At 32.5% G+C, this 27,050-nt stretch overlaps 1 protein-coding gene across 1 annotated transcript; it reads left to right on the top strand.

Annotated features, from left to right (window-relative positions):
- The first annotated feature begins 676 nt into the window (after positions 1 to 676).
- On the top strand, positions 677 to 25,165 carry LOC138331118 (uncharacterized). The gene is made up of 16 exons (XM_069278616.1): positions 677 to 828; positions 6,929 to 6,952; positions 7,219 to 7,311; positions 7,658 to 7,738; positions 8,414 to 8,475; positions 8,630 to 8,876; positions 9,450 to 9,530; positions 11,236 to 11,250; positions 12,077 to 12,094; positions 14,301 to 14,399; positions 14,839 to 14,907; positions 15,442 to 15,474; positions 15,994 to 16,086; positions 16,597 to 16,653; positions 17,628 to 17,642; positions 18,416 to 25,165. Exons 1-16 carry the CDS (start codon positions 771 to 773, stop codon positions 18,631 to 18,633), a joined length of 1,263 nt encoding a protein of 420 aa, XP_069134717.1. The 5' UTR covers positions 677 to 770; the 3' UTR covers positions 18,634 to 25,165.
- The last annotated feature ends 1,885 nt before the right edge of the window (positions 25,166 to 27,050 follow it).

The following is a 27,050-nucleotide window of genomic DNA, read 5'->3' as shown; positions in this document are numbered from 1 at the left end:
ATAAATTAAACTTCTCAGGCAAAAAATGTCTGTTTAGGGTTACCCGACCTACATGTACCTTAAATAAGTAAATTAGGGTATTTTTTACACCCGACCCTACGAAAAAAAATAAGTCGGGGTTTCGATCTCAGACTCCGGTTCCGCCCTTACTCTAGAGTGATCCGACCTACCGACCCTGTTCTTTTTGCCAATGAACCCTAAACAGACATTTTTTCCTCGCATATATATTGCCAGTACTAATTTAAAACCACTCTCTGGTAGACGTGCTTCACAAAATACGTTGTATATTTATGTTTCAAAATGACAGTAAAGTCTCATTGTCGAGAATAACAAAATTTCAATTAATGAAGTTTCAAAAAACCTTTTTTCGCTGCTTTACTTTTTCCCAGGGAGAAAATGCTTTCAGAACGAAATTTTACTGCTGATGGAAACAAGTTTGGATTGGATCGTAAGTGATCATGGCTTGAAGCGAACGCACCGGAACCCGAACGCACCTAGCAGTCATGATCAGCTGGTTGAAATATGATGTTTATAAATATATCTGCTATGGCTTAGATAAGGTTTACACTGGTTGTTACATGTAATCTAATAAAAACACATAAAATAATTGATGCAAACAATATGATTAAAACGATTTTTTAATCTAACCAAAGGGAGATAACATATTTAGTATTTAACAACTTCCTGTTTAATTTTTTGTGCATACGTACTTCCTGTTTCGTAAGGAAAATAACCTGTTGCTGCAAACTCAAAAAACACTTGTTTCAACAATGAATCAACTTGTCTTGGTGCATGTTTTTGCTTTTGCAAGCATTCTTTTGTTGTCGGGTAAGTCCTGGTCGTCAAACTAAGCCTTGCCATCTAGATTTCTCGCTAACCTTTCCTGTCGCATTTACATGTACTGACGTCGTCTGTGATCATGTGGTCATGACATGATCAGATTATTTGATAAATCAACACTTCATATTTTATAGGCCTACCGTCTTCTTAAATGTCTTATGGCGGCATTTATACGTAATTGAAATATATTTGACAATAATTATAGCATAGATACTGCATTCTTAGAATCAAGTGTGTAGTTCAGCACAAACCGAAACTAAATATAAGTAGGCTACATAACTGCATAAGCTTACACCAGGTTGGGCACATGTAAATTTATCGCTATTATAGCGATATATACTTACGGTAAAAAACATTTTTGAAGATAAAAATGCTTCCCTCAAAACCGACTCCTGAAACTTGCAGTGGTTATTATAACGATCATTCAAACATATTGAAAGCAGTTTTGATGAGGTATAATTGAAGATGCTCCACCGCTGACAAATGGTATTTTTTTACTATTAAAAACAGGATCAGAAGATTTAGTATTTTTATTCGGTTACAAAGTTACTTAATTTACACCATTACCACCATTGAAAAGTTTGAGCTTCTAATTTTACTTCAAGTTGAAAATATAAAAAAAAATAATTAATTGCATCTCGAAAAAATCCTGTGGCACTATATCCTATATGGAATTAAGTACTGATTGCTCATGCACCAAAGGCAAAATAAATTATTTTGTATTATTTTTTGTGTTAATAAGACATATATATACACCATTAAACACCAATTATTGTTCAAATGATGAATATCATTTATGCTCTGTCGGTGGTGGAGCATCTTCATACATGCCATATTTTTCTAGGGGTGGAAAGGGAGATTGATAACCATTTTAAGGGATTTTGGCCTCAAAAGAGGGAGGTATACGCGCGACATATATGAATAAATTAAATATCTTTTTTTTTTATGATGAAATTCTGCATTCAATTTTACTGAAATAAAGGAATGTGTGGTTTTGCAAAAGTAGTCATATCCCTATATACACCCAGTTCTGGAGCAGTTTTATTGTTCGAAATATTAGACTGGGCTTTTTAATAATCTTTCACAATAACGGATAATTAACTTACATAAAGTTCTTAAAGATGCTCCACCGCCGACAGAGCATAAATGATATTCATCACTTTAACAATAATTGGTGTTTAATCATGTATATACGTGTCTAATTAACACAAAAAATAATGTAAAATAATTTATTTTGCATTTGGTGCATGCGCAATCCGTACTTCATTCCATATAGAATATAGTGCCACGAGATTTTTTCGGGATGCAATTAATTATTTTTTGTAATTTTAACTTATAGTAAAATTCAAAGCTCAAACTTTCCAGAGGTGGTAATGGTGTAAAGTAAGTAACTTGTGTAACTGAAGAAAAATACTAAATCGTCTGCTGCTGTTTTTTAAAGTGAAAAAATACCATTAGTCAGCGGTGGAGCATCTTTAAATTTACAAGCACTAAATTTAAAAAAAAAAAAACAGAATCGTTACAGTAGTATTCAAAATGTAATTTAATCTGAGAGAGAAAAAAAGTAAATTTCTTTTTAATTTTATTTATTTAAATTCAGTTACTACTGATAATTTTTTATTATTAATATAATTTTTTTTTCTAAAAATAAATTCACACAGAAATTCTAAAAAAATAATACTTTTTCCATATTTAAAAACGTGGTTATTAATAAATCCGGAAATTCTATAAAATCCGGATCATCTATTACAATTACCCAAAATGGCGGTCATTACGATTGCAAAGTTAATGACATCCATCAAATACAGATAGGCCTATTAAACATTAAAAACGTGAGTAAATCATTCACAGTTGTAAGGAGTATTTGTTTTGTTGTAATGCTCACTAGCTGTAGTAATAAACTTTATTGAAAGGCCAGCTGATTGTTTTCTAGGCGGCCGATCGGCTGCTTGACTTCAGTTTACGTAATACACAGACGTGAGTGAAAGTGACACCACAAGCCAAGGTGGAAATAGCCTAAGGCTGCTAATTAGGGCCACTTGGGTGTTGGTCAGGGGGCCAGGGAGTGGTTACTCTCGTGCTAAAATTAACCTAGCATGTACACAAATGTGGCAACGAAAATAAAACGGAGGGGTTTATAGAAATCGGAAAATTTGACTCTCCTGCCGGGAGACAATAAAAGGCTTTAAAATATGGGAGGTTTTGTCTCACGCCGGGAGGTATGGCATGTATGCATCTTTAAGCTAATTAAGTTAATTATTGCTCTATTGTTTCGAACGAAAACTGTTTGGTACATGAACGTACTCCAATGATAAAAAAAAATGACATTTTCTAGTACATTATATATATTATGTACTAGAACATGTCATTTTTAGCTCACCTGGCCTGAAGGGCCGGTGAGCTTATGTCATGGCGCGGCGTCCGTTGTCCGTCCGTCCGTCAACATTTCCTTTAAATCGCTACTAGTCATAGAGTTCTGCATGGATTGTAACCGAATTTGGCCAAAAGCATCCTTTGGGGAGGGGAACAGAACTTGTATAAATTTTGGCTCTGACCCCCCAGGGGCAGGAGGGGCGGGGCCCAATAGGGGAAATAGAGGTAAATCCTTTAAATCGCTACTTGTCCTAGAGTTCTGCATGGAATGTAACCAAATTTGGCCACAAATATCCTTTGGGGAGGGGGAATAGAACTTGTATATTTTTGGCTCTGACCCCCCGGGGGCAGGAGGGGCAGGGCCCAATAGGGGAAATAGAGGTAAATTCTTTAAATCGTTACTTGTCCTAGAGTTCTGCATGGATTGTAACCAAAATTAGCCACAAACATCCTTGGGGGAGGGGGAACAGAACTTGTATAAATTTTGGCTCTGACCCCCCGGGGGCAGGAGGGGCGGGGCCCAATAGGGGAAATAGAGGTAAATCCTTTAAATCGCTACTTGTCCTAGAGTTCTGAATGGATTGTAACCAAAATTAGCCACAAACATCCTTGGGGGAAGGGGAACAGAACTTGTATAAATTTTGGCTCTGATCCCCTAGGGGCAGAAGGGGCGGGGCCCAATAGGGGAAATAGAGGTAAATCCTTTAAATCACTACTAGTCATAGAGTTCTGATTGGAATATAACCTAATTTGGCCACAAACATCCTTGGGGGAAGGGAAACAGAACTTGTATAAATTTTGGCTCTGGTCCCACGGGGGCAGGAGGGGCGGGGCCCAATAGGGGAAATAGAGGTAAATCCTTTAAATCGCTACTAGTCATAGAGTTCTACATGGATTGTAACCAAATTTGGCCACAAACATCCTTGGGGGAAGGGGAACAGAACTTGTATAAATTTTGGCTCTGGCCCCCCGGGCTGGAGGGGTGGGGCCCAATAGGGGAATTAAAGGTAAATCCTATAAATCGGTACTTGTCCTAGAGTTCTGCATGGACTGTAACCAAACTTGGCCATAAATATCCTTGTGGGTAGGAGAACAGAACTTGTATAAATTTTGGCTCTGACCCTCCGGGGACAGAAGGGGCGGGGCCCAATAGGGGAAATATAGGTAAATTCTATAAATCGCTTCTTGTCCTAGAGTTCTGCATGGATTGTAACCAAATTTGGCCACAAACATCCTTTGGGAAGGGGAACAGAACTTGTATAAATTTTTGCTCTGACACCCTGGGGGCAGAAGAGGTGGGGCCCAATAGAGGAAATAGAGGTAAATCCTTTAAATCGCTACTAGTCATAGAGTTCTGCATGGAATGTAACCAAATTTGGCCACAAACATCCTTGGGGGAAGGTGAACAGAACTTGTATAAATTTTGGCTCTGGCCCCCCGGGGGCAGGACGGGTGGGGCCCAATAGGGGAAATAGAGGTAAATCCTATATATCACTACTTGTCCTAGAGTTTTGTTTGGATTGTGACCAAATTTGGCCATAAACATTCTTGGGGGAAGGAGAACAGAACTTTTGCTCTGACCCCCTGGGGGCAGGAGGGATGGGGCCCAATAGGGGACTTAGAGGTTAATATTAAAATTCCTTCAGAAAAGAAACAATGAACCTGTATTCAGAACATTACTTTGCATTACAAACCAGGTGAGCGATACAGACCCTCTGGGCCTCTTGTTTTATAAAACGAGCCAGGTTACATATGTAAATGTACCTGTGAATGATATCAAATGTTCGAATTTGAGAAACTTCTGATGTATTCTAATATATTGTATGCCTGTGACTGTCAAAAAGTTCTCTCAGTGATAAATCAAACATTGATGGATTATATTAGTAATAAATATCTTTTGTAAGGGGATTAGACTTGGTTGATCATCAGTGACCAGGTATATTTAGCTCAGTCGGTTTGAGCATTTGGCTAGTGTTTGGAGGTCCTTGTTCAAACCCTGGTCTGGACACTATATTTTTCCTCTCCTGTTACATAATTATCAACATGTATGAGGGTCTTGTATGTCTTTGAGGGAGAAGACTTTTAAAAAGATGGAAGGAATGTAGCAGAATTGCACTGGGTCGATCTTCGGTGACTATATATAGGTACATTTAAATGTAGCTCAATCAGTTAGAGCAGTCATGGCTAATAATCGGAGGTCCTTGGTTCAAATCCGGCTCTGGTCAGATAGGTCGCTACATTTTCTCCTCTCCTAGCTTATAGCTGTTACATTGTGTACATATACCAATCTGATGAAATTAAAACTTCTATCTATATCACATACTCTCCTATGAGAGGACAGTTTGTGGGGAGCAACAAAGAAGATGTAATTTTAATTTGATTGTATTGTACGTATAATACATGGACACACATGCATACAAATGTGTATACGGTTTAAATATCATCTCTTTAATTCAAAACATGTATGTACACACATTTAAAAATATTGTATTCTGTTTGGGAACAAACAACAGCCCTTTACTTACTTGTGTATCAATGCATGTAAGCTTGCATGTGTACATATCCTAAAATAAAGCATAGATGAAAATAAGAAACACATATTTCATATTATATGATAGTCCTTTATTTAGTCCTTTGTACTAGTTTTGGTTATATCAGCATAAGAAATCACTGGCAATCACTGGAAACATAAAAGGAATCTTTTTATTTTATGATGTTTTTCCATCGTAAAAGTATGGACAAATTGATGCTAATGTTAACAGAAATACATTTATGGAAAACTCGAAAATTGTACTGCAAATAATTAGGAAGTAATCTATAAGTGCAGTTTTTGCCTGGATGTACAAGGTAATTATATAGATATATTTCTGCAGCATTAATTTGTAGTCATTGTCCCGGATGATTGCCACATATAAGGAAATAAAACTAGAGCTCCTGATCAAATGACATTCTTCCAGTCAAGGCCATGTACTGAAATGTATGTTTTTGAGAAAAAAAATTCGTAATTTGATCTCTAGCAGACAATGACATTGAATTTATTCTCGTAAACATACCAACAGTAGTGTAGAGAATATATAAACAGGACATGTACATATAAACAATTTCAATAATAAAATATAGTGCAGTACATATTACATATCTACTATAATATACATAGGATAAACTGAATATATAAATGAACTGAATTAAGTCTGTTGTATAATAATTATAAACTTTGGAAGTGAACTGCAGAATTAAAAAGAGTAAGTATTTGGTCTTTGATAATAGTATCTTGATATATTTTTCTATAGATGCACTAACTACAGTACATGCATGTACATGTATATTTACAGCAATTTATGTAGGATTTTTAAGGACAGCCCAGAACACTATTTAATTTTTAAATTAAGATGAATCCCTTTACAATAAATATGCAGTGTTCATAAAATGTTAGAGAGTCCCACAGGAAAATCATGAGAGTTCTGTAAATCGTGGAGTTATAGAATTACATGTGATCTATTTATGGTATATGCCCTCTTCTTCCTCGATCTCTCTTAATCGGACGTGTATTATATGTGTTGTAAATTGTAATGGTGAGGGTGTTTGTAAGATAGAATTAACTTGCGCCCGATCCTGTTGCTAATATATGGCAATAAAATATGTTTAAACTAAAATACTCCAAGCATATAGTATAGTATTAAAGCTAGGTATTCATTTTGTTTTTGTTGTTTTTCAGCTCCAATTGCTGTTGACACAGCAGGTAAGTTGCAAAATTTATATGTTTATAATGTTAGCCTTTAATGCCAATTATATGAATTTTAGAAAATGAATGTCACAAAATATATGTGTAAATGCATTTTTTTCATGCTTTTGCTTTTGCAAATTTATTTTTAAAACAAAAAATTATATTGATTATTCAATTAGCAGTTACTGATTAAGTCTTAAATATTGAAATCTTGTGAAAATTGCCTCTATTAGAGTGATATAGTTACATGTACATTGACCGCATATTTTGATTTTTTTCAGAAACTTGCAGCACAAATGCAAACTCTACAAGTTGCTGTTCTGCAAATTGTGGATGGTTTGAATGTACTGGCAATGATACAAACGCTATTAAAGGTAATTATACTACATGTACAACTGGCAAAAGCCAAATCAACAAGCTCAGCAAAGCATGCAATCATAGATCTACGTGTTACAAAACTTTCTGATTCCAGTCAAAATTCAGGGAACACTTGTCACTACGTTAATTTTTACTTGAATTCAATTTAAGCAAAATGTTCACTCTTTATATTGTATTGATGCATTAATGAACTTTTGGAACAGATGACACACATTTCATTTTCAATCAAAAATAAAGAAAGTTGCTGTTATTTTCTTTTCCTGCACAACACCTCTGATTTAGTGATGTTGGATCTATTATCATTTTATGTCATTGAATAATTTCATATCTGCTTCATTTTAGCATGCATGAACCTGACTGACACAGACACCATAAATAAGACGTGCTCTGGTAGTACAAACCAAACAGACTTACAGAGTAAATGTAAGTACTCAATACTAATATAATCATTTAAAGATCATATGCATTTAATATGGGAATGTGAAAATTGCTGCTAGGGGTGAAGTGTCCCGACATATTAGTACAACTAGCATATAGCCCTTCATCTCTGAGTAACGATTTGGAAACCCTGCTATGCCATGGGGCAGTCGCCAGGAACTTATCATTGGCGGGTGGTTTTACTCCAGGTACCCTGATTTTCCTCTACTGCCTAAATCTCACTTGTCCTTATGTCTTTGGCTGTTATATCAATAGGGTATAAAATAGAATACCTTGTCCATGCAGACTACATATTGTTTATTTCCTGTATTATAAGGAAAATAATAGTTCCTAACTAATAAGTTTGACAATTCATATTTTTTTATGTATGGCTCCACTTGGTTAGGCAGCGGGTCACAGCACAATCTCCATTTTGATTTTAATTTTGATCGCTACTAAACAGGTATGAGGCATAAAATACCATTATCTCACTTTGTTCATGCATGAGTCCATATAGGCAAAGGAAATACAACCTTATGGCACACACAATGGAGAACTTCTAATTGTGGAATTTATTTTAATCTTTACTATCTTATGAAAAACATAAAAAATAAAATTGCTTTTCCTGGAAATATAAATCATTATTAATATTGACTAAAAAGTGTTAATTTTCTATTTCAGGTCCTGCAGCCTGTAAGTGCAAAGAAACATTCAGTCATACAATCACTGCTATTTTCTTCCATTATTAATAAAAGATGTGATTGCTTAACTTGATTTAATGATAAGAGGATAGATGATTACATGTACATACAGACTACTAGATGCTCTTCTGAAGTCTTTGTGAAATACATGACTAAATGTATAGTTTGTTGCTTATGATTGACTTAATGGAATTAGTTATTATGTGTTTTATATATACGAGAACAATGTTCAAATGATGAAACCTTATTGTCTTTTTGTCCCTATGTTGTCCATATACATTTCCTAGTATTACTGACTACCATGCTGCTAGCATATATTCTTAGTATTAAGTCATTGACATACATTGTGCTTCATGTTGAAGTGACTGGCTGTGCTGCTCTGAATGAGTCTACTTGTTGTTCATTGACTGGATGTGGGTTGTATAAATGTAATGCAACAGCAGGCAAGTATTACTATGATTATTATATAAAATCAAATAATAATTTTGACAATTAATACATTTGCTTTTCAACTTGTAAGTTTTCCATCTTTCAATATATACTTTTTCTGCAATTGGGCTCTGTACATTTGGCATGAAGCGTCCCACTGAAGTGTAGCTGGCACAAATCTAGTATTAAAGAGGTTTTGGGAAGGGGGGAGGGGGGCGCAAAGAAAATATGCATTATAAATTAATACATTCTTTATACTTTTTATCTTTAGTTATGAGTCTGAATGATTTGGAGGGGGGGGGGGGGTTGGTTGCAAAGAAGAATTCAATATTTGAAGAAGAACAAAGTACAAATTTGTTTATAACAACTATCTACATTGTATATAGGTTACCCTTAGATCTTTGAACTGCCAAACACAAGTGTGTAGGTACATGTTTAGATTCTTGATACATTTGAGACTTTTACATTCCAATTACCTAGTAGTTAATGTTTTGAATGGTGGTGAAATGAAACACAACTATACATCAATGATTTACAAATCCATTTAACCATACCTTATACTATCTACTTTTCAATTTTCTTGATAGGATGCTGGAACTCTTCTGATGTTGACACATTTAAGACTAATTGTGAAAGCAGCAGCAAAATCGCCGACATGAATGATACATGTATGTATAATAATCTGGTAGACCTTTATTAGGTCATCTGACCTATAGTCATCATGCACCTTCCGTCGTCGTCCGCCGTGCGCCAACCGTCGTGCACCGTGCGTAAACTTTTCATTCAAACAACTTCTTCTCAATAACTGTAAGGCCCAAAGTACTCATATTTGGCCTGTAGCATGCTGGGATGAAGGGCTATCAAAGTTGTGAAAATAAATGACCTTGACCTACTTTCAAGGTCACAGGGGTCAAATAGGCTAAAATCTTTGAACGACTTCTTCTAACTAACCGAAAGGTCCAGGGTACTCATATTTGGCATGTAGAATGCTGGGATGAAGTGCTACCAAAGTTGTGAAAATAAATGACCTTGACCTACTTTCAAGGTCACAGGGGTCAAATAGGCTAAAATCTTTGAACAACTTCTTCTAACTAAACAAAAAGTCCAGGGTACTCATATTTGACCTGTAGCATGCTGGGATGAAGGGCTACAAAAGTTGTGAAAATTAATGACCTTGACGTATTGTCAAGGTCACGGGGGTCAAATAGGCTAAAATCTTTGAACGACTTCTTCTAACTAACCAAAAGGTCCAGGGTACTCATATTTGGCCTGTAGCATGCTGGGATGAAGGGCTACCAAAGTTGTGAAAATGAATGACCTTGACCTACTTTCAAGGTCATAGGATTCAAATAAACTGAAATCTTTGAATGACTTTTTCGAACTAACCGAAAGGTTCAGGGTACTCATATTTAGCCTGCAGCATGCTGGGATGAAGGGCTACCAAAGTTGTGAAAATTGATGACCTTGACGTTCTTTCAAGGGCACAGGGGTCAAATAGGCTAAATTCTTTGAACAATTTTTGTTAACTAACCAAAAGTCCAGGATACTCATATTTTGCTGGTGGCATGCTGGGATGAAGGGTTACCATAGTTATAAAAATGAATGACCTTGACCTTCTTTCAAGGTCACAGGAGTCAATTAAGCTAAAATCTTTTAACTACACCTTTTAATTAGACGAAAGGTCCAGGGTATTCATATTTAGTCAATAGCATGCTGAGATAAAGGGCTATCAAAGTTGTGGAAATGAATGACCTTGACCTAAGGTCACGAGAGTCAAATATTCCAAAATCTTGAATTTTTAACTTCTTCTCAAGTTCTACCAGTGTGATTAAGCTGAAACCTGCATGAAATGATCCTGACATGGTCCCGACCAAGTGTTGTTATATTTTATGTCGATCCAAAATCCAAGATGGCTGCCACAGATGCCATCTTGAAAACACATTTGAACTTCTTCTCAAGTTCTACCAGTGCAATTTAACTGAAACTTGAAACATGAAATGCGACTGATATGATCTTGTCAAAGTGTTGTTATATCTCTGGTTGATCCCAGATTGAAGATGGCTACCATGACACCATATCTAATTATTTTCCTATACAGCTATTGCCAAGATAGTCAGATGACCATTAAGGCCCTTGGGCCTCTTGTCTTGTTATAGATATAGTTTTATTTAATATCTGTATGCAATTCATAAGCTACATTTTTCTGTAAGTTATAGTGTTACTGGCATTTACATTTAACATTTACTTCATTAAACTACTTTGAATTATTGTCAATAACAGAATAAGAATGTATTAATTTTTAAATTACTAACATTTTAATTATATACCAGCTCTTTGTTAGAAAAAAAACATTATTTTTTTCTTGTTTAACAGGTGCTGTACCTACAGGTAAGCTGATTATCTTTGGGATATATCACAAGATACAATGCATTGAAATCAGTGTGTTTATATATTCTCAATGACCATTTTAATTGTTTAGGATATATATATAACCTTACTGATCTCATCCAAAAAAGTATACTTGATTTATTAGATATTCCATAACCATCACCCCCATCCATAAATTGTTTCTTGTCCATATTATACATGCACACAATAATTTATATATTTAATTTCAACAATCTATATTATGTACAGCTATATGCTGTACAGCATCTCTGTTAGCTATTACATGTAATATCTGTTGTTTTAAAACAAAAACATTTTGAAAAAACTGCAGTTAAAGCAGAGATATAATTCAATGCTAACTAGTGTAATTTTTTTTATATATATATATAATTATAATAAAAAAATTAAGAATTGACATTTTACATGCCCAGTAGTATTTCAGAGCATTGACTATGTGCTTTTTATGTAGCTTTGAAATAAATGCATGTTTACAGATGTTGTGTCAAAGTGAAAAATACATACCATATTTGTAACCAGTTATTTCAACTGGTGAAACATTTTTACTTAAAACAAGAAAATCAAATCTAAGTGGTTGAAATCGCTGCAACCTGGATGTATGAGCATATAATTGTATTCATGATTTACTAATTTTGTTCACTATTTCACAAATCATAAATGTTCCTGTTAGCCATTACATGTTTATATAGAATAATATATTAAATACATATTTCCTTCAGATCACTCTAAATACCAACCTCACTCTATTCACATACTATATGTATGCTCCTTATAATATGTAATACCATATTATGCATTATGCTCTCAGGAATAACAGCTACTGATGGTTTGTATACAGACAAAGTAATACCTTAATCTACAAGATCCTTTCTGTTTTCTGATTGGTTTTGTTATTCTCACTCTTTTTTTTTTTTAATTGCTCCCAATAATTTGATTTACTTAGTAACAGTTAAATATTGTAATCATTTATTGAGCAAGCTGTTTGGTCTTTTGTTATTCATTGTGTGGATTGATTTGTTCAAAATTAATGTTAAGTAATTTAACTCCTGATCAGTGGTAATGATCAATAAACCTGATGTGAGTGTCTTCATCAATCACATATGTCTTCAAGTTAACATTTTGAAATCCTTATTTAGATTACTAATAAAATTGTTATCATTTACCATAATACCAGAATTGGAAAAAATAAAAAATTGGAAAAAAAATAAAAAATTATAAAAAAAAAAAAAAAAAAAAAAATAAGATAAAATTTACCATAATGGAGTATTGAACAACCAGATTATATTGTCAATCAAAACAACTTTTAATAGAATTTCCACTTAAAAATAGAATTTTGATTAGTGTCATTAGCCTAATGTTTAAATAAATTTTGGGATATTCTTTTCGTATATTTTTTTCTTAGTTCTCCATACATGCTTTATAGCAATGCAATATTGAAAGGGAACTGTTGATACATAACACTCATACTGATCAGAAACACTATGAAAAAAAAACTATGAGATCATTTCTTAATTAAAGATGCTCCATCGCCGACAGAGCATAAATGATGTTCATCACTTGAACAATAATTGGTGTTACTCGTGTATATATGTGTCTAATTAACACAAAAAAAAAAAAAATTTGAAATAATTTATTTTGTCTTTGGTGCATGTGCTATCAGTTCTTTATTCCATATAGGCCATGGAATTTTTTCAGGATGCAATTAATTGTTTTTTTGTAATTTCAACTTGAAGTAAAATGAGAAGCTCAAACTTTCCAATGTGGCAATGGTGTGAAATAAGTAACTTTTGTAACTGAAGAAAAAAACTAATTCGTCTGCTCCTGTTTTTGATAGTACTGTGAAAAAATACCATTTGTCAGCGGTGGATCATCTTTAATAATTTGATCAATTCAATGGACACTTGTTTTGATCAAATGGCATACACCAAAATATCCATTGTTAGAACTGAAAGGTGTAGGGACTTAGGTTGTTTAAGTTGTGCTTTGCTCTATTTCTCAGTAAGTTGTTGTGCTTTCCCATCTAAACTCCCATTGTATAGAGATGTTTTATGGTATGGAATCTGAATTCTAGTTCTATCGTTTATACCAATGCTATCTTGATCTGTATGTATGGTGGAAGTTGAGCTTATTCATGATGTTTCTAAGGATCTAATTGATTCTTAATAAACATATTTTCAATATTATTGACATATTCACCTCACAATATGTATATTAGTTATTAAATAGCAATTGAGGAAAGTGAAAGATTATAGTTTTAAAAGGTAATGATTTATAGCAAAATCAGTTCTGGACTGAAAATGCTTGTAAGTCAGTCATTATATATTAAGTACAGTGTACATATTAGACTTTAATAGCATGACCGCCAAAGTTGTTTTCAAAACTGATGTTTGAAAACACTTGAAAGGGAAATTATCCCTTTTTAACTGCATAACATTTGAACATGCCTTAAATTTAGTAGGAAAGGGTATTCAAGAAGGTTTCAAAATTTATCATGATTATAAATATTACTGGTAAAAAATATATAATAATGACCTTTCAAAAGGCTGTGACCAGATATCCTAGGCTTATTCCTCTGGTAATAAGAAAAAGGTTTTACAGGGGGAGGGACACATCAAGATTGAAGGATACTTTGAGTGGGACAGTAAAATTATCCTGATTGAAGGATTTTATATTCAATGGTAACAAATTAATTTCCTTATAGCTGTAATATCTTGTTCACAACAGATAAGTTTTAATTCTGTTCACTTCCCAGAGGAAGTTAAGATAAACTACAATGTATTTTAATTACAATAAATACTTAGAGAAAACCTAAGTAAATAAGGAAAATGTACTTGTGAATATATACATCAGTATTAAATGCAAGATTTATGAAGAAACCAAATATGTTTTTACAGAATAGTTTTTGTCTTGAGTGAAAAAATAGCAATTCTTCTTGTTTGAATAAGTGAATTTATGAGACTTTTTTTTTTATTAATGATAAAAAATCTTAACTGTCTCTGTTGTAATTACGTTTTAAATTAATTTGTTTTTAGATACCTGCACACCTATTACAGTAGACACCGACTGTTGTAATACGTCTGGATGTGGATGGTTTATGTGTAAAGACGCTGATGATAAACTGACAGGGAATGGTAAGTAAGATTCAGGGGTTGTTAGTAAATCACTTCCGTGGTACGGACATCTCTAGATACATTTGAACTCTTAATTCTACCTCCTCTTAGCCGAGTCGCGAATTGTTCATTATTTAGATAATGATTACGTACTCATGATCTATAAAGTAAATATTAGGTAAAATAAGATAACTTTAAAACGGTTTGAATTGAAAATTTGTCTATGATTTAATTTATATACAATGTACATAATTAGGCATTATAAACAACTGACAAAAGATTTTGTTCCAGTATAATGTATAGCTTTTGTTGACCGTATAAAAGGCCATACCATGTTTTATTGCAAACTGTCATTATTTTATAATATGTTTGGTGGCACTTGGAGCCTTCAGATTCTTTTTATTCTTTAGTTTAAACGCAATAATACAATCTATACTTCAACAAACTATTTTAATTTCAGGAACGTGTGCAAATAACTCTACTGATGTTCCAATCAGCTGTATATCTCCAGCTACTGTACAGGACAAATGTAAGTCAGAACTTATAAACATTCTCCTAAGACAGACATTTGAATAAAATGTTAAAAGACAGACTTAATTTTTGTATTAACTTTTATGCATAATTTATAATATGTTTTCAGTTAAATATTATATAATGAATCCTGGATTTTCTAAAAAGAAATTGTTTCAAAACATGAACGTTTAGGTATACCGTACAATAAATGAAAAACCAGCTGGTACAGCTACACACTGCATGGTTGAAATTATAAAGTTGCATAATGAATACCTGTCTATAGGAATATCTAATGAGAGAGGAAAGCAGAGTATTGAGGTATAAAAAACCACCTGGACAGACTGTGATCCCTACCAGTAATTTAAAGGTTTATGATGAATTCAGCCTATTTTAGATTTTTTTAAAGGCCGATTCAATATCAGAAACCGTTGGATTACTCACCTCTGATAGAGGGAGTAAGTCTTAAGAAGTCTCGGTAAAAAATAAGTTATTAGTGTGTTTACTACTCTGCTTCCCAGAAGTTATTGTTTCTATTTTTTCATTGTTATAGGTACATTGCCACCAACCCCAACTCCTACTCCAAGTAAGTGTCACATTGTGTGTAACTTATTGATTCTCAAATTCAGTCCTCGGTTAAATAGCAGATTGTACATCATGATCAGTGGCTATGTGGCCACTCATATTCTGATAGATAAAACTTTTGATTTTGTTACTATATATGAGTGGCGATATCCAGCTTGGATTTGAAGTTCCTGTCTACTGAGACAATCATGTGACATCATAATTTGATGACTAAATTGGTCATTTGATATATAATACCATGGGTATTAAGTGTTTAGATGCATTGTTTTTCACTTGTGTTTGTCCAACATTCTTCCTTCGGATTTTGAATGACAGAATCAAAAATTTCAATAGGATTTTCAGAATCGGTAATCTTTTGCAAAAATATGTAGCTGCTCACAATGTATGATAATGATTTCTTTATTTCCAAACCAATATTAGGATATCTGCATTGACTGTATAGATTAATATGTGATTGGGTTACTCATAGTATAATAATAGTTAAAGAGTATTTAGTCATGATTATAATGCTATTTTTTAGTCACTTGCCAGAGTAAAAAAGACAAAGATGCTTGCTGTAACACTACTGGAACTGGAATTTCTTGTCAGTGGCTCAACTGTACAGGCTTAGCAAGTAAGTTTGAATTAAACAGAATGTTAGGCATGAATTACAAGAAACACACTTTATTTAATATGTTCGTTTCTCATATTTTATTATTAAAATATGGCTTGAAAATTTTTATTTCAATTTTATGGAGCCATTGTTAATATAGTTGAATGATATAAACAAATCGTATAACTTTTTGATTGAACTTGTGATTTTACAACTGTATATCTATGATTGTAATTTAAAAGTATGTATTTGATATAAATGTTTTAATATTGTACATGTACGTATTATCTATTTTTGAACTTATGATATTATCTAGTTTATCAAGTCACTAGATTTCTAGATGTTTTTCAATGTATAGTTAATATAACCTCTTCAAAAAATAACAGAAATCTCTTATTGCACCAAGTTCTTTTATGTTCTGCCATAACTATATCCATGTTTAAGATCCATTGACAATGTTGGAGATAAGTAATTGTGATATTGATAGCAGTTAAAATTATCAGTATATTCTATGTCATTTTGTTTCAACAGTGGAGTGTAGGGATGTGAGTGCCTCAACAGAAGATTGTAAAGTAAAAGACAATGTTTGTAAGTGAGATTATGACTTTTGCATCATAATCAATAAACAAGTTGCAATTAAATGTGACAACATTTTTAATCTGTGAAAAAAAAATGGATGTCACCTAGCATGTGCAAGCTAGGTACATGGAATATATGTATCTTAAAGTTATATGTGCCATATTTTTCATACTCACGAATCAAGATGAGCTTTTGATATGCTATTTATTACTAAAAGTTACCAACATTTTGAGAATTACAGTATTTTCAATGCTTACCTTTTAATTTTACGAGTACATAATAAGAGCTAAAATGATTTTTGGCAGTACTGCCAAAAATCATTATATGTACATCTATAGTGAAATGAAATGAGTACATATGGTCGGACCATAAAGCCAAATCGTGGTCTACAATTTCATTTAGCATTTTTATAATGTTATTAGTCATTGTAAAGTGATTTCTGCAGGTATGTTTCCATATAAACATACATAAGGCATAAAAACCAACAATTTTACAGTACTTAAATTCTGTGTTGCAACTAACGTTTGTCAGACATCTGGAACCATTTGAATGATTTTCACGGCTTAATTCATCAAACCTTACGGTTTTCAATAGATTAATGAAGAAAAAATAACATGTCAAAATTTTCGTCCAGTTACGGCACATATAACTTTAAGACTTTAAATAAAGTAATAAAATATATATGTATACTGTATGCTAATTATAATTTGTTAATAATAATTATGCCTTGTGTGATACATGTATGCTAGACTATAGCATTGTCATAAAATACCTACCTAAATACCTTGAATAAATCGTTATGAATTGGATAATTATGTAAAATCCATTTCATTTCCACAAATGTTGTTAAGTTTAGTTTAATTTCTTCAACCATTGTTCATGATCGATGTAGACTTATGTAATACAACTCCTGACTTTTTCTTTGTTTCTTTGTTAAGATTAATTTCACATATTAATTTTTTTCCTATTTTTTTCCCTTCCAGGCACAGCCCCAACACGTAAGTGTGTGTTAGCGTCCATTTTTACTGACTCGATCCTTATATCTAATAACATAATACATATATTGTGCTAAAATATAAAGTCATACCATAACTCAAAAAATCTATAGCATATGAAGTTAAATTTTGTTATTAAATAAAAGTGATTTTGCGACAATATGGGTTAGATTAGGCATTTTGATTTGAAGTAGGATACTTATATATATAATTAATGTATTGCACTGTAAATAGTTAATATTGTAATAATGTTCAAACAATTATGTATCAGTTGGTAAAGCAATTACAATGTTTTCTAGACAACTTAATAAATGTTTTTATTATTATTAGTAGTAATAGACAGTTTGTACAAAACATTACTTTTTGACAATTTGATTATTTATTCGGTTGAATCTTCTTACAAAGGTACAGAAGTATGTATGATTTGTGCCCATTTTTGGCACCAAAATCTGTCAAATTTTCGATTTCGTTTCCTAGATTTCAAATACGGAGTACATCCTTGATACAATTACTACATGTGTGATGGTTATGTACCATTGGAGTTGCAGTTGCTTTGACAGCCATCTTAAACATACAATTTGTTACTAAATGTATACAAATAATGCTAAATAATGTATTTGACATTGAATGGTTATACCTTAAGCTTAAATTTATGGTTCGAGCTATGATGCATACATGTTACACTATAAAAAGTTGTAATATTGGTTCATACAGTAATAAAAAGCAATTTATGTACTTAAAAGCTATTTATTATCTTGATGGTTTTTATTTTAAAGCAACACCTACTCCTGGACCCACCCCAGCTCCTACCACTCAGGCCCCAACGACTCAGGCCCCTACAGCAGCTCCTCCGGCCAGTAACACAGGCATGCAACATTTTGACGGTGCTTCATTTGTCGGTGGAATCATCCTTGCTGTAGGTGTGATTGCCATAGCATTCTTTGGCTGCAAATTTTACAAAGCACGAAAAGAACGCAATTACCACACTCTATAGAAATGTAATGTTCTGGCCAAAGGAGACGAAACCATGGAGGTATGGAGGGACGTAAAATATTCCACAAAATAACTGTGATGATAATTTGTTTTTTTTAGTTATTGGAGATAAGTGTATGTGAGTCTACTTAAATGTGTCTTGTCTCTGTCAAACCTAAGCCGGTCCCAATTTCATCAACATTCCGATATACAAAGGGATTCCTTAAATTAAAGTGAACAGTCGGGCAAGGATGGCTAAAGTCGGTAAAAATGGTGTGACTGTATCCAGTATAATTTCTGATGAAATGGAAAAATAAAATCTCTCGTCAAAATCTGTCTGCGTACGAAGAAATTAATTTAAAGTATGGAAATTCTAAAACGTCCTCCCGGCTCACTATGTCCGTGGTTACATTTCCACGCAGCCTCACTTTCAATGCTTTCAACTTTTCTTTACTTTAATGGTCAGAACTGGGAAACTAAGCAGAACTTGACCGTCATATCAATATGTGAGAACTTTTGGAAGGCCAATGAATGCATTTAGACTGGTTTTCTTTGCCCGACTATTCACTTTAAAGATCTCCATTTGAACATATTACAAAAGTTAAGGAAACAATCTCAAGAAAATGAATTTTACATAACAATAGGTATTTAATAATGCTTATTCTATCACATTATGAAATTTTCCTTAAGTCAAAGAATGTTCATGAAATTGTGGCATGGTAAATATCTGTCAAATGATATGTAGGAATGCTTTTCTACAGTCTAGAGTTTAGGACAGAGGAAATTTCTTGATAACTTCATAAATTAAGAGACAGGTTTTGGGAATTAACACAGTTTTTAGATATAGTTGAATTTATGTTTAAAACTCCTTGTTACATTGAATTCCAATTTTCTATGGAAGTATCATACACAGTCTATTTATTTCTTATTAATAACAATCTAGGTTGAATTTTCTTACAGTTAAAAAGAATACCAAATATTACCACAAAATAAACTCATGAATAATTATGATATTGTGCAGTCTGGATTATCCAGTGGCCTGGATTTCATCATTTTATGTCCACTTTATTACTTCCCTTGGACAAAGGACAAAGTTCTTGTTCATAAACATTTGTTCATAAATGTGTTGATGCAGTCTTGTTAATTGTTCTTATGTATTGTCGTGGTTGATCCTGAAATCATTTTACACTACAGGTACATCTAAAATATGAACTTTTGATTGAATAATGCTTTATGCTAACAATTTTACTTTGGAATGTTAACTTGGGAAATTAATAAAACAAATATTCAAATATTTTTTCTTAATCCATACTTTTTGTTTAAAATGTGTGATCAAATTATATCACTGATATGATATGTGGAATGAAACCTAGTAATAGTTTCTATTATGTAGATGGTAATTATAAGCGGTAATTAAATAAGATCAAAGATGTTAAATTGGTGTACTCTCAATTTTGTTTTCATTTTAAAGCTCAATCTGCGTTATGAAGGGGCATGATGCTGTGTGCCTTCATATCTCTATCGATGGTGCCTATTTTAGAACATACAGCATTCCGGAAGTATTTTTGAGAGTTTATTTTCGTATGATGAATGGGGAAGGTTTGAAATGTCATAGCTTGTGGCAATGATGAGACAACTATTTAAAATTATTTTTCAAACTCACGACCTATATTTGTGTCATCAAATCAGCTTACTTGCCATTTCTCTCTATTTTATATCTATTACATGTAATCATATTCATATTTTTTCATTATCAGATTAATGTGCCACAATTTGCAGAATATTTTGCAATTATGATTACGAAAAGTCTCGTGCTTTAATACAGTTAACAATCTATTTTTATATTACAAAACTTGCAATATAATGTTGGTGTAACACAAAGATGTCTTTTCTTGTATGTAAAGAGGTTATGTTATGTAATATAGATTCGGATTCATTGGAAAATTACACTTTAATGATATTACCAGGTACATCATTATTCGTTTAGAAAAGCACCTCACTGCGTATCATTTGAAAACATAAAAGTATAAAAGCTTACATATAATTATATGTACAGTGTATTTATGTACCAATATTATGACTTTTTTCCTTTAAAGACAAAACATCTTTTTATGTCAACTTTATGAGTGAAAAATGGATATGTAATATTTTTTGTATTTGCACAGATACTAATTTAATTCAGTTCTGTATGGAAAAAAGTATAGATTATACAATGCGGTTTTTAAGGATAATTGTCTCATAATACTTATTTCTGAACAAATTAAAATTTTAATGTTACTTTTAGAGGATTATTGGTAGGTTTTGTTTTAACTGAAACAAAAGGTGACTTTTGCTCAAATCCATATGATTACAGTATTTAAAATAATTATTTTTGGAAAAGTTTTCATCAAAATTATGAATGTCTTCCATACAGACTTAAGTCCTGTTTGTAGAATTTTGGTGAAATTGTGTTTAGGAGAAAGATGACATTTCTCTGTGTGCATTAATAAAGTCTTTAAGTATCTGTGTAAATGATCTGTGGTTAAGTTCCAAATTGAATCTCCAATTTTGTTTATTATGGTTTTATTTCTTGCATTTGGAATGTTTTTTTAATATACAGCGAGTATCAAAATCATGTATAACAAGCATTAGATATAAAGCTGATGGTTGAAAATGACCGTAGAATCAAAGGGTTTTTGCACTGATTTTGCTTTCAAACCGCTTAAATTCAAAATTTATTCCTTTCTATTTTACTTAAACCTTTCATTTGGCATTTTATTGCTTGTTTTCGCATAAATGATTGCTGCTTCGATAATATAGAAAAAAATATGTGTATGATGGTGTGGTTGGAGATTTTAATACACTTGTGTCAATATCCAGTTAATAAATGAGTTCATGTTATTACTGAAAGTATATGACTATTGCCTATAAAAAATGCTGTCATGACATGTTGGAGTATGGGAAGTTATGGAAATTTGAAAGTAGCCAACCAATGAGAAGAAAGAAGTCAACCAAATTTATTTTTTTTAAATAATTAAACACCCATGAATAAACACACGACACACGTTTTCTGATGGGATAAAATGAGATTGGACCAAGGATAATATACCAAGCTAGCTTAATGCCAGAAGGAAATTATGTTATACTTTGCTATCTTGTAATAATAATATGTTATATCACTCTATATTGCAATTTTTGGGAATCAAAACCTTAAGAATTGGGGTTTGGGAAATCCGTGCTTAAATTTTACTCGCTAGTATTCGTGATGGAATTAAGTTGACAACTTATAAAAATAGCAATGAACATATTGATTTGCATGTTATGCAAGTTTCAACATGAGATTATTTAAGTTTGGTGAATAATGCAGTTATAGAAAGCCAAATTGAGTTGCCATAAGTTTTGATAGGTTATCATATGGGTTTAAATTGAAATTTGAAAGTGTGAAATGAACATTCATTATTTGAAATGGTTTTCCAGTTTTCTTTTTGACCATTTTTTCGGTTTTGTTTTTATGTGCTTCATTGAATTGCTATCTCGTTACTTTCATTTTGTTTGGAGTCTTATGATAGAGTTTGAACAGAACCATATAATACAGACATGTAGGGTGAGTGTGAAATGTTTGAGCTTTCACATATTTTGAGTATTCTGTAAAATATAGGTTGGTTAATGCCAGATTAGACTTGCGTGTGCAGATTAACTGGTACCTATAAATAATGCAAACTTTATACGATGCATCATCTTGTTTTTTATGCGTCGAAAGTTTCATCAACATTTTGTGTTCACTTAACAGTGACATTACTTCACTGTCTGTTTTCATTTATTTGATTTTTATAAAGTTTGCTTTACTTTCAAAATGCATGTCATATTCAGAATTAATTGTGATTTTTTGAACTGTAACTTCTTGTTAGTTTATATTACTCTGACTTTTGTAAGGGTTGTTACACCCTCAATATTCCAGTGGTTACTATCACTGTTGTTATATCTACCTCAGAACTATGTCATAATACAATTTCTATGCCCAACTTCAAAGCGATACAGTGTACCGTTATTCGATTCTTTTGAGATATATATATTGATGGACAAAACTACCTGTATCATCTGTTGTCGCACACATAGCCTTCAGTTTTGATAGTCCAAGGTGGATATAACAAGAGTGGTAGTAACCCCTTGAATATCGAGGATTGGGTTGTTAGGCCTATTTGTTATGTTATTGGTCTTTGGGTGGGTTTAAGTATTGTTACATGTATTATTTGTATATAATTGTACTGGTATACATATATAGTGCTGTCCATGAAATGGATATTCAGAATTACAGCAATCATTATCAATGCGCTAGTGTGTAATGTATGTATAATCTTGTTTGTTGTGCCAGTGCTTAGATTCATAATCATTATGCTGTAATTCTTTTACCTTAAAAGTAAAAGGGAACATATTACAATAGTTTTCACAAATGATAAACAACATATACTATTTAATCAACAGAAATTCTGATCAGTAGATTGAATACTTCAAATATGAGGTCTAACATAAAATTCATAATAGGAACTGTGAAGTAATTGTCAAATTATTCAGAAAAATACTCACAACGTCCCTTATGTCCACATTTTTGACATCAGCGGTCTTTGTCAAGGTGCAATATGGTGCCTCTTTTACCAAATTTAATAGCTTCAAAATGATAAAAGCAAAACTAAGGTTTAAGTTTTTTATTTAACCTCTGGATCAAGAGTTAAAACAATGGGTTATCCTCATAGGGAGTTAAACAGTTATTTTTATCAACATATAGCGTCCGTGATAGTGTTCTGTAGCTTGGAATTGGGTAACACACAGGTAATAGTTGAGTATGACCATATGTGGTCATATAATAAGTTAGAATTTATGCTTCTATATGTATATTCATGTCTAGAAAACGTCTTTTATGAATGAGTCTATGAAGAAGGGCTGAGCCCAGTATACTATACGGTGAGTTTTATATTTCAATTACCTATTTCTTTGATGAACTACTGGTGATCTGAGTTCTGTTTTCGTTAACTATACAAGTTTAATGTGATTTTCTTGCATTCCTTGATGAGACACCACAGAATGGGTATAATGTAAAAGGTATAGGATTATGTCTATGATAAATATGTAGAATAGGTAAGAGGGATTTCAGTTTGTGGTTGAGGAAAGTAGATAATAACACTTTATGTTATTCTATAGTCGTGTTTCTCACTTGATATTTACCGTGTATTTCTTCTTTCAAATGTTACTGATTTTCAGTGATGAAACAAACAATCACATTATATTGAAATCATACTTTGATTTAGGTACCTTATTATTAAAATATTACCGGTCTTCGATTTCAAATTTACATTATATATGAACACAAACCCAGAACCTCTTTTTGGAACGGAATTAAGAGAAATTGGCAATTTGTTCTTTAACATTAAACATGATTTTGAAATATGAAGGCTACCAGACAAAATTTACAAGATTTTATGATTTGTACGATTCAAAGCAGATTTCAGGAAATCTTTGAATTCATTAAAAGTTTGTACAAATTACAGCGTAATTCTAGTGTGACTGCATTGTTTTCAGTGTAACATGCACAATTGGATACTATAATAAAAGGAATCACCAATCTTTATTTCTGTATACATATATACACAATCGTATGGTATGCCATGTATTGTCATGAGATATGACCTGCCACAACTGATTAAGAAATATTATAAAAGATACAATGTGTGTCATGATGTACATTTACAATATAGTCATTGCTTTCTTGCTTGTTCTCATTTAATTTGTCATTTAATCTCATTCGAAGATCTCGATATTCATTCCTTGAATAAGTCCATCTATCATTGTATGTTTACGTATTTTATGTTGCTCATTCTATATTTTTGTGATCTAATATTCGATATGCCGGAGAAGGAGAAATCATAGACCTTTTCTTACAGTGACAGTAAAACTAACTCTGTATGTAATGTGCTTTTGTTGTGTCAATGATTATGGTTTTAAACCGCCATAGTGCTTACAGAATCTTAAGATAATGACTCCTTTGGACTCGGTCTTTATTTAAGATTCTTCTAGGGTGGTGTAACACCATATTGACCTAATCAAAAGGACTTAAATCTAATTTTATATTAGATATGGTGTTGATTTAAAACAAATAACCATAACATCATGTGCGTATTTGATATGCATGCTTATTAATTGAAGAGCGAATGTCTTAGGACACCACCCTGTGTATCTCAACGTTTGAACGTCACAGTAACATTAATATCGACTCGGTGTCACTAGAATTGAAACATCGAGTCGATATGCTAAATATCAACTTTGAGGTGACCAGGTGTGTTAGCCAATGAGATAGATAACTGAAAAATCACAGCATATCTTATATAACAAAATACGGAAACATTTTACGAATTCAAACGTAATACAGAGAGTGATAACGATGGAACATATCCTTTATATTTATTGATGGTATGATCAGTTTGACATTCACTGTAACTGTAGAAATCTGTGATACTCTAATTTTAGCGTACACTGTTCTATAAGATAGGAAATCTCATATTAAAATAAATGGTATATCAATATTTGTGTTGATTTATTAATTCATTTTAAATCTTGACTTCATTAATTCTGAAATTTATACTATCGTTAGTTATTACTGAATGAGAAAGAAAGTATTGTGCAAATGCTTTTGGTTTTTGGTTACATGTACAGTAGAAGATGGGCCAAATATGATGCAAAATCTGCCATGCAAGACTGATATTGAGCTTAATAACATTATTGAATGAAAGGTTATCAAAAATGTTGTAATGAACAAGTTTGGGCTTCAAACAGGAAATAATCTTAAAATGATTTGGTTAAAATAATTGTATACGTCCGAGAATGCCTATGATTGTTTGAATTAATTGCATTTATCTTCATTCGAAGTCGCACATTTGGATAAGTTTCCATGATCTAAATAACATATATATCCTCTACGGTATATTAGGATATAGAATTTACTATTCAATAATAAATAGGTTTGTCTGATACTGTGGAGACTTACCTGATCTTCTGTCCACATGGGCATTACTACTTCTTGTTCCCCATAACTTCGATTTGCAGCATATTAAACTTTTTTGTTAGGCAAGGAAGTTGAAAATGTCCACACTCTTGAATTGCAGTACAAATGTAAAATGAAAGCTGTCCAAACTTACAACTTGTGATTATTGTCCAAATACTATATAATCCACCCATTATTGAAAGTTTGGTTTGATGTGTCCATGCACTAGACACACAGACTGTTACATATATCATTAGCAATCAAAACTTAACTCTAAAGGATGAATGTGCTATTTCAGCGTATACAAAAGTTTCTGGAAGGCTCTTCCATACATTCACAACACATGTTACAGAGGAGTTAGTTCTACACATCAGCCTGATCTGTATTTTAGACCCATTGTTTTGCTGTACTTAACAAGCCGTCTGGGTGTTACATTTGTTTTGTCAAATCCAGTAAGTATCCGGACTACCTGAATCATGTCATATCGAATTATGTACTGTACACTTGGGATATCGAGTATTTTCACTCTTCTGTTATACGTACATATATTATTTGGCATGAAAGTCTTCATTCTGTTGCCATTCTTTGTACATTTTTACATTCCTCTATGTCTTTTCTGTAACTATGTATTCGAGTTGCAGCCTAAGTATTGATTCATAAATTAGTATTTCCATTTCCTTAATTGTAATGTTGTTGATACCTAACATCATCAACTGTATTTCCCCGAGTTTAAAGAGGGAGAAAAGAAAATATTTGGTACATCAGGATGTCATCGCGATAAAGAAATTAAAAAGATTAACTTTCACATTCGCGCGAATCTTTCCAAATAGTTGCCATTCTATATTTTTAGCCTACAGCACATGATACATCGAGCAGATCTTCATCAAAAAGTGTATATGGCCTGTATTATGTATCCGGTCTCATAAGACCCGATGGAAGTTTTCGCAGTCATTTCGTTCTACAAAATTTAGTGTAAGTGCATTGGTGTACAAAACATGACTTCAGCAGGTGAAAATTACAATTATAAACCGAGAGTGTCAGATTCTGAAAATAAGAGTAAAATTGTCAGTTTTTATAAATGATAGAAAGTCCATGTCGCCAAAGCGTTATCAGCGGATGAATAATATAAAACATGCCAAACAAAACAAAATGTGGAGGCCTACAAAGTCTTCTTTAGTAGAGAGCGATGCCCAACTTCGAAGCCAAATAGGTAGACACCCACATATGTAGCGTGATCCGATGCTTCTGCTGTTGCTGTCAGAATCTAAATTTTTGCTATAACATAGTCTAGCAGTGGATATCACGAAGACGTTACCAGTAAGTAAAGTGAAAGTGTATCATTCACCTTTAAAAGGATGCAAATTATGGCAGTAGCAGTTAACACACACAAAAAATCAAAATTAGAATTTTAAATTAGTATTTATTTG

Source organism: Argopecten irradians, chromosome 1, assembly GCF_041381155.1.
Source record: "Argopecten irradians isolate NY chromosome 1, Ai_NY, whole genome shotgun sequence".
Taxonomy (NCBI): domain Eukaryota; kingdom Metazoa; phylum Mollusca; class Bivalvia; order Pectinida; family Pectinidae; genus Argopecten; species Argopecten irradians.
The sequence above is the reverse complement of the archived record's forward strand: the minus strand, read 5'-3'. Positions and strand labels throughout refer to the sequence as shown.